The following is a 9,826-nucleotide window of genomic DNA, read 5'->3' on the forward strand; positions in this document are numbered from 1 at the left end:
ATACTGAGGAAAGTGGAAAGAGAGTAGAAAGGGTATCTGTAGTATCTTGACCAAAAACACCCTAATACTGTTCAAGGTTCAATACATACCCTAAATGATTCTCAAACTGACCTATAATACAGTCCTCGGGAACGTAAGCAGCTTCCACAAAAACACTTATGAAGCCTGTATAAAAACTGAGTCTTGTTCATTTGGACAAGAATTTAAACAACAGATTTTAATAGATATGCAGATGGTTCACATTAGATAAAAGCCTTCAGCTACTCCAAGAAATCGATTTTCAGCACGACAAATCCTGCTATTTGAATACAAACTGTTCCAAGGGTACTGGAAGAGCATTTTTCCAAGTGTGGTGTACACACATCATGATCTAGTTAAAACCACAGTATCATTATCTGAATTTATATTCAGATATAATATTTAAGAGTCAAAACCAGTAACTTCCTACCATCTGCTATTAAAAATAAACACCACCACCACCACAACCCCCAAACACATGCTAAGTCAAGAGAAAGTCCTATGCCCAGCTGCAGGAGCCCTGCAAATTTACATGACATTCATTATCTTTCTTGTAAGTCAAAAGTTACATCCCTTATGTAGACTGACAAACTAAACAGAATAACACTCAACATTTATTTCAACTCAACCATGATTTGCAAGACCCAATTAGTAATCTCAAAAAAAGGTTGGTAATCTTTACAGGAAATGCATGACAGGAAGCATCAAGACTGCCACTGCTTAGCACCAGCTTTGTCACATGCAGCATGGAGAAGCTGGGTGTCAGTCAGAGCTGTGATGTTTAACAAGCTGCTGCAAGAAACAAAACCGACAAAGACAAAATAAGAAAAAGAATATGTGGCCCAGAGGGATGGTGCTTACCAAAAGGGATTGAAAACTGCACTGTACCGTGCACTGCATCCATGGAGACTACCACAGATCTATTACTGCTTGTTTTATTTATTACTCTGCTTGACAGCTCTCAAAGGACTCTATACAGGATGTCTCCAGGGAGCTTTTATCAGGTGGGGTTTTTTCCCCTTACAAAGAAAGATTACAGACCTGGTACTTTTCCTCAGCCCTCAGAAGTTTTGTTATGAAGCTAAGTGTTTTAAGCCACAACAGCCCCAAACAAATCTCATTTAAGAGATTTAATTCTGCACCTCTCAAACCCACACGAACTGACAAATAAGAGCCTGTTTATTTCCGTAAGAAATGCTGCATTTTCAGAATGCACTTATCTGATTATATTTATTGCCTCACAACCAGCCAGTTACAAACTGAACCACAGCCATCTCCAAAAGTGATATCCCTTTGAGGTAAGATTATTTTCCTAAGGAGAGGTCTCCTAACAGCTGCAGCTCCAGAATGCACTTCAAAAGCTCCCATCTCTCTTTCAGGGTCACCTTTGTCAAGTCTGAGGGAGTCTGACCACTGTTTATACTTCTGCAGGTAATTAGTCTGGCTCCTTTCCCATGTCATTTATCAAGTTGTCAATTGCATCAATTACAGCACAAACGCTCAAGAACATGGCTGGGTTTTCATCTTTAGCAAAAGGAGCAGCTTTCACATCAGAGATCTGAAGCCAGCAAGTACCAGTAATTTGTTCTGCTCTATGACATAGAAAACCAGCAAAAATTTAGACTTTACTGCACAAAATTTCAAGTTCCCTGCTTATGCACACTCGGAAGTCCAGCATCCTGAAAGTGCCATAAGCCCACTGTACGCTTACAGCTTTACAGATTTTACTTTCAGTATTTTCCAATTTGTAGAGCTGAAAACAGAAGAGATAATAAGGACAGCATGATGTTGACAGATTGTCACGTACCATGATTAATCTACATTTGTGACAATGACACAGCTGGCCCAGAAGCAGTCACAAACAGGAGGCACACTGCTGCTGCAGCCACAGAACTGTGCTCACAAACTAGTAAAGCATTATAAAGCCTGATGAGAGGTACAGGGTAGGCATGGGAGCCAGCACGCTGCATTGGACTTGATCTTCCAGTAAAAGCTTCAGAAAATGTATTTTTAAACAATCAGAATCAAACCACAGTCAGAGCTTTCAAAGAACGCATATTTGTTTCAGGACATTAACTATTTCTCCAGAACTAACAGAATGTAATAGTTTTCCAGCAGTGCTTGACAGATGAATTCCAGGTCCACACTCCTTAGCCTCCTCTCAATTGCAGAAAAGTCTAGATCTGGTTTTCCATTTTGCTTTAAGGTAGCTACATGACTGTGCATCATAGCCAGCATCTTTGCAGTCAGGACTCCTAGTGAGCAATATGCAAACAGCTTTTTAAAAAGGAAAAAAAAATACTACAGGATGCCACAATTATGTGATAAAGGACCTTTTTTGGTTGTCGTGCAACTTCTGAAACATTCTCAGCTCTGCCTGTCCAGAAAGAATAGAGAATTTTAAGCATTATACATTGACTTCAGCAAGCTGATATTTATCATGGTAAGTCTGCAGTGGAGTCTATACTCCAGAGTACAGGAACTGCATTCCACTGTTGTCTGCTGACCTAAAAATCACCATTTAATATAGCTTAAAGACTACAAGATAAAGATAGGCATCATTAAATCTGAAGTGTCACTGAAAGTGAAGCTATACATCACATCCAAGCTACTTCCTGCACTCTGAGTTGTACGTTAACATTGTTAGACTCATAAAAACTCTGACAGATGGACATATTATTTAGTACCTCGCTGTTTCCTGCTACAAAGTGTCAACTGCATTATCATTTTTACCAGAGTGCACTACAGAATCTCATGGTTCACATCCAGTTCTGGCACTACGCTTGTTCCCAGCTGGTTTTTCATTGCCACTTCCTATGTAAGAAAAATCCATTTGTAAGCTGGAGAGTTTGTACACCACACTTGGTTTGCAGTTAGACATCTGCTAGAGAACTGCACACGTGTAACCTACACCAATTTATTACCCCGATGATTTCTAACTGAAGGGAACCAAATTTGCAGTCAACTTTCCCTCAGAACAGTAACAACTACAACACATTTCGTGCACCACTTTCACCTGCCCAACTCACGGAGACCCTGTGCTGCTTACGAAGAGCCTTCCAGTTCCTTTTTAATCCTTCAGCAGCTCACGTGTTGGGCAGAATAACTGACACCACGCTGAAGGCAGAGTAAGAAAGGCACAGCAATGGATCAGTGAGAAGGTGCACTGTGAGCTGTGTGCTGAGTGCCCAGGCAGCCTTTCTGTCAGAGAGCACAGGGACAGGAGGGACACAGCTCACCCAGACACACGGGGCTGCTCTGGGCACACCACTCACCAGGGATGTCATTCCAGCCACTGCAAACCCCTTCAGGATAACACCTTATAAGTCCTGCTGCCTTTAACAGACCACACTGCCCAAATGAGAGCTAAGTCTTCACGTCCCTGAAAAATAGTTCAATTGACCTCCACATCAGCAAGCGCATTCCTATTTGAAAAGTTACTAATTTGAATAACCCAGAGCAATAATTCTAGATAGAAGATTTTGCAGTCCAGCAAGTGACTGCACCCATCTGTACAGTTCTGTAAACCAGCAGTGAAATTACAATCTTGATTTCAAACCACTCACACAGGGACAGAGAGGGAAGACACAACAGCACTAAGATTTGGCTTTTGCAGCCAACCATACGACTTGCTACTTCTGGCATTACTCTGCAAACTTAAAGCATCAAGGGAAGGCATCACATTTTAGCCATAACATGACCTGAGCTGTACAGAGGTGACAAACTCACCACTCAAACATAATCTACAAGGAACACTTTTGTCAACATCTACCTACTTAAAAACCCTTTAATTAGTAACCCTAACTACTATTTTAGTCAATTTATGAGATGCGCTAATGACAACAGTAGGAGGCACACTTGACTCAGAATAACTAGAGCCGAGATGAATACACACGAGGGGAATAAAAGTATTTGAAGGCCAACCCTACACTAACAATCTCTTTGCAGCAGCTGAAGCTGAGCACTGGCATGAAGCAGTAGCTGCTGAGCTCTTCGCAGCTCCACTACATTCACAGCAGGGCAGCTATTTCACATTTAAACACCTGCACGCTGTATTTTGAAGTAGGTTCATTGACAACTTGCTTCATACGGACAGGTCACAAAGTAAACTGGGACAGCCCACCAGTCACACCTGTGTTGGGGTTTTGTTACTTTCAACAAAATTAACTCATCTTCCACAGATCTATAAAAAAATAAAGAGTGTTGGCCAGGACCTTGGTTTGCTGGAGATACCAAGAACACCAGTAGGTCACTCAGTGAATTTCAGCTCTTCCCCCTTCTACTTCCTCCACAGATGAATTTATCAAGCAGAAGGGGCAATTCAATTACAAGGCAATTCAAGAGCCTTAAGGCCACGAGCAATATCCTCCACAGTTTCACTAACTTGGGAACACAAGCTGCATTTCATAAACAGCATCTAAACTTCCTCTGAAAGGAAGCATAGTCATAATCTCAGGTTTTGATCTTCATAGCTACAGAGCACATGCAAAAAAATTAAACATAGTTGCATTAATCAGAATTAAAAAGCCATTCTGCCACACAGCAGCACAAAATCTTCAGCAGCGCTGTTTAGAAGACTCTGGGGAGGTGGGACACCTCAGATGCCTACACTTGCTAGCAGGAATATAGAGAAAACCAATTATTGCTGAGGAACATTATTTCAAGGTAATTCAAGTAACCATCAGTTAGTTATGGTTACTGTAACACAGCATGGGAAAAAAAATCTTTCACATTTCCCTAATAAAATAATTATGCTTTGGAGGTTCACCAATCCTCAAACCACGGACAGAAGCTTCGATGGTTTTGGTTTTCCAGGATGCCATCTTCGTGAATGCAGGTTCCATTTTGATACAAATCATGCGTAACAAATATCAACCCATCAACAATTAACATTTTCCTATAAAAGAGGATATAACCGCCATCCCAATAAATACCAAGTTCCTCCTTTTCTTTCTAGTCACAAACAATAAAACAGGATTTAATCTTAAAATATTCTACTAGCTGTAGAGTCCAGCTCTTTCAGTAAATACTTTTAACAGCTATAAAACGTACATTCCTATTTTAAGCTTGTCACTTTGTACTGTCTCCTGAGAGGAAAAATACAGCCCTTGGAATCAGGCTTAACTTAACCCACAAAGCACTCCTGCAATGCAGCTCCCCTCTGAGCAATACATCAAGTATTTCCCCCTTGAAAGTGCTTCCATTCATGCTTTTTCCAACTTGTCCATTTTGATACTACTCATGAAACCCACCAGTCAATTGAAAGCCCAGCAACATGCCCTCCAAAAATGAGCTTCTCTATTAAATTCCTTCAAAGGTGATGCTTCTGCAGTTTGTCCACATGGCACTGATGATGATGATGAAGACGCTTCAACAGGCATCAGCAGTGAAAAGCAACTGATGCCAAGCTGATGTTAGTTTCTGATCAGTAAACGTGGAGATTAAAACAGTCCTCAGAGAGTAAAGTCACAGAACTCTAAAGTTGAAAATATTAAAATTTCAAATAAAAGTCATATAATTTTGACGGGTTATTAATCTCCTCACAGTTCAAATCGCACAAGTAAAGCTTCAGCAGAGCCCAACACTTGACCATTTCACTTTAAATTTAAAATCAGTGCTGAAACAGGACCAGCACAGCAAGTATGTGGCTAGCTTGGAGGAGCAGGGCATGATGAAGGGTCACAAAGAAAACTGGAAGCTTTCTTCCACAGTTAACAAGCATATAGGCTAATGGCAATAACATAATGAACCAAGATACTGGTAGAATGCTCTAGCAACCATCCAAAAGCAAATATGAATACAAATTAAGAAATCTTTTAATAAATTCCCTGAGCTTGACTGGAACACATATACAAGTGCTTTTGAGAAAGTTCTGGTGCAGTTACTGCAATCAATCATTTGTGAGCCACGGACAGCTTAAAAACACTACAAAGAGTTTTGGGATTTTCACCCAGTGTTCTTTTGTCTGCCCTAAATTGGATGGGAACACAACCAACAATAAAGACGTACTACACGAGCTCTTCCATGAACTGCACTAAAACTCAACAATAAAACACCAACACTAAATTTTTAACTTAACTCCGAGGCCTTGAAAACAAACCAGCACACCAGGTATTTGTTCCTGGTACTCCAAGCTCTTCCCACTTCTTTTCAGGTTGTTGCACTGCAACCTGTGTCTGTTACACAAGCTCTGACTCGCAGGGACTGAGGGTGTTCTTGCCATCCTAGACTGGGCTCCTACAGAACTCTGACTCTACTCAGCCCAGAAACTTAATAGAAGAGCAGCATGTTAGTCCAGTTTAATCCACCAGTCATCCAGAAAGGCTAAACTTCAGGGCGTTTTCTAAAGCTTCAGAGAGAAGATAATTTCTCTCCTTCCTTGTCTCTGTTAACAAGTATGAACCCTGGAAGTTGGAATGAAAAATACAGCATTGCAAAACCAAACGGTGGGATACACCGCACACATGACTTGTCTATATTCTAGTTATCCATCCCACAAGAAACCACTGCCAGCATCTATGAAACATCTGTGAAATTAATGTTTTCGCATTTTTTCTTAAGACACCTAAACAAATAACAGAAACACTAAGGGTAGCTCAAGTCGACATTTACTTACACATCTCCCCTCAGCCTCCCTGAAGCTGCACACCAGTGATTTTACAATCCTCCAAGCTTTTGGAGGCAGAAAATGCAAGACAGTATACAAACCAGAACTGCAGCACGTTTTGCGATGATAAAGCTAAATGACTCTTCAGAGAGCACAGTATTTAAAATAATTAAAAGGCAAACTAACACCACGGAAAGGATGCACCTTTCTTCAAAAGGACTGCCTCAGGTAAGGTCTGCAGTGCCTTCCGAATTTAAGCAGACCTCGAGCCGATTGGGTTTTACCCCCTTGAAGCACAATGACTAGCACCTGGGAGAGTGACTGCGCTGCGCTAATTCGCCTTTTTTATTTATTTATCTTACCTGCAGCTCGCACCAGGCAACTTCCACAGTGGTGTCAGTATCCAGTCCTTTATACACAGTTTTGAAAGAGCCTCTTCCAATCTCGATGTCGAACTTCAGGAAGCGGCCGTCCGGAGAGATGCCCACCGCCTTGGTCTCCAGCTCCTCGATGTCTTCCTGCTGCGTTCTCCGCTCCTCGAATTCCCGGCTGGCAGCTGACAGGCTGCCGGCGGCACTGGTAGGGGGAAGCGCAGCTCCCTCATCGCCCTCCTCCTCCTCCTTGGGCAGCAGCGGGGCGGCATCCTTGGCGGCCGGGGGCTCCCCCGCAGCCCGTCCCTCCAGCGGCAGCGGGGCGGGCGGCGGCGGCCGCGAGTCGCTCTCGGCGGCGCTGGCAGGGGCGTAAGCGGTCCGGCCGGCAGCCTCGGCAGGGAACACCGAGGGAGCCGCGCTGCCTCCCGAGACGGGGGCCGAGGGCGCCGCGGGCTGCAAGCTGGGCAGCTCCAAGGCCGTGGCGTTGGAGTCGCAGATCACGCTCCGGCGGAAGAAGCGGTGCTCGGTGGCTGCCGCCCCTCGGCTGTCCTTGTCCATGGTGTGGCGGCGGCGCCGGTACTCCTCGCTGCGGCCTCCGTTCCCCGGTCCGCCGCCCGCCGCGCCGGCGCCGGAGGCTCCGTGTTCGGCGGCTCCCAGCTTGTCTCCGACGGAGCTGTCCGAGTTGGAACCGTTCTTGGGCGGCGGCGGCGGCGGCACCAGGAAGCGCGGGCTCGGGGGGCCGCTGCCGGCGGCGTCCCCCGACATGGTGCCCCGGGGGAGCGCGGCTGCGGCCAAGCGGCGGCGGGAGGCGAGGGAAGGGCCGGTCACTGAGCGGGGAGCGCGCCCGGCCGCGGCCGCCGTTGCAGCTGCAACAGAGGAGGGTCCCGAGGGCTCCTCGCGGCGGAGCTGGGAGGCTGGGCCGGCGGGGTGGGTCCCCGGTCAGCGTCTGCATCCATCCTGCAGCGGGGAGCCGGGCAGCGGGGCCGACATGGAGCACCGGGAGCGGACGCGGGGGCGCCGGGCTGGAGCAGGGGACGCGAGGGAAGGGAAAGCCCGAGCTCCGGGGAGGGCTCCGAGCGGGGAAGACGCCGGCGCCTCGCCGGCTGCAGTTAGTCCCGGCGACGGAGAGCGAGCCGGGCCGGCCGCGGGAAGGGGAAGGAAAGGGGCCGGGACGCGAGAAGGGAGCGGGGCGCAGGCCCGCACGCCAGGAAAGCGGCCCCGCTCAGTCACTCTCTCCGAACGGCAGAGGCCCGGGCAGGCCCAGGGCGGGGAAAGGGGTCCCGGGGGCTCAGCCCCGCCTCACCGGGGCGCCCATGGCGGCCGCGGCCTCTCCACCGCCCGGCAGGCGCAGCCACCGCCCGCGCGGCCGGGCCGCGCTCTCTCCAACAGCCGCGGCCGCCTCGCGCGGAGCCGGAAACCCTCCTCCTCCCTCTTCTTCTTCTTCTCCTGCTCCTGCTGCCCGCGGCCCGCGGCCGCCGCTGCCCGGGGCCGCCGCCGAGCCGAGTCCGGGTAGCACCCGGCGGGCAGGACAGAGCGCGGCCGCCCGGCGACGCCTCGGCGCTAAATGGCGACGGCGGGAGCCCGAACCGACACACGGTCCGGGGGGGAGGAGGGGCCGCGCCGCCGGCCACGCCCCGCCCGAGCCCGGGCCGCGCATCGTCCCCCCCCACGCCGCCCGGGGGACGTGGCCGCGCCCGCCGCGCGCGGAGCACCACGGGAGCGGTAGTTTCCAGCGGCCGAGCCGCCCCCGGGAGCCGCCCGTGGGGCTGCAGGGACAGGAGGGGCGAGGGAGGGCCGCGGCCTGAGCCCGGGGGCACGGCAACCCTCTGCTGCGGGGGGCTCGTCCTGCGCGGCCGCCCCTTCCTCCGGCTCTTCTCGTTTCTTCTAGCCCCGTGTTAAAGCCACACGTTAAAGACTTTGAATGTATGTATTTGTTTAGGTACTATCTACGAGTAGATAAATATATTTCATAGAATCTCCCGAGTTGGGAGGGCCCCCCAGGGATCACAGAGCCCAGGGCAGCCCCGAGCCACCCCGTGTGCCCCAGAGCCTTGTCCAAACGCCCCTGGAGCTCTGCCGGCTGCTGCTGTGCCCGCTGCCCTGGGGAGCTGTTCAGAGCAAAAAGAAAGAAGCCTTTCCCTGATACCCGACCTAAAGAAAAGCCTTTCCCTGATACCCGACCTAAAGCTGCCCTGGCACCGCTCCAGGCCCTTCCCTCGGGTCACAGGTCACCAGATAGAAGAGATCAGGGCCTGCCACTCCACTTCCCCTTATGAAGATGCTGGAGACAGCAATGAGGTCATGTTTTCAAACAGCCACTAAAATTCTTTAAAATCATGAGCAACAATGACTCCGTTTAGCTGAGTACTGGAGATCTCCTCCATTTAGGCCATCTGAAGAGGCATTTAGTGGCCAAGCAACCAGAAATGCAATTAACTGCTCTGTAAATGTCATTATTCAAAAGAGAATTTGCAGCCTCTGCCCTTAACACAAGTGTTATCTTGTGGCCACTTCGGTCATGCTTGTGGCTGCTGCAGCTGAACCCGGGCTGTACGGCAGCCAGAGCCCACGTGAACCCTGACATGAATTGGGAACTTCCAGGTTAACTCGGCTTTGGCAAAGACGAGTCATCTAAATTATTTATATCTTGTTCCTCTTTTGTATCAATAAACCAAAACCAAGCACTTTCCTTCTTACGGCAGCAGTCTTTTGAAGTCCACTGGAATGCAATGAAGAAGGAGTACATGATTTTGTACCATGACTTTCAGGCAGCTACAAAGCAAAAATTACATTGAGGAAGAAAAAGCAAATTAAGAAAATTCCCTGAGTA

The 9,826-nt window shown here is 48.3% G+C and overlaps 1 protein-coding gene across 1 annotated transcript in view; it reads right to left on the bottom strand.

Annotated features, from left to right (window-relative positions):
- The window catches only part of WNK1 (WNK lysine deficient protein kinase 1), a 78,186-nt gene extending 69,583 nt beyond the window's left edge, over positions 1 to 8,603 (bottom strand). The window contains 1 exon segment of the mRNA XM_066320113.1: positions 6,988 to 8,603. Coding sequence (XP_066176210.1) covers positions 6,988 to 7,761 — 774 coding nt within the window. The 5' untranslated portion in view covers positions 7,762 to 8,603.
- Positions 8,604 to 9,826: the final 1,223 nt, after the last annotated feature.

The sequence above is a fragment of the Sylvia atricapilla genome, chromosome 5 (genome assembly GCF_009819655.1).
Source record: "Sylvia atricapilla isolate bSylAtr1 chromosome 5, bSylAtr1.pri, whole genome shotgun sequence".
Taxonomy (NCBI): domain Eukaryota; kingdom Metazoa; phylum Chordata; class Aves; order Passeriformes; family Sylviidae; genus Sylvia; species Sylvia atricapilla.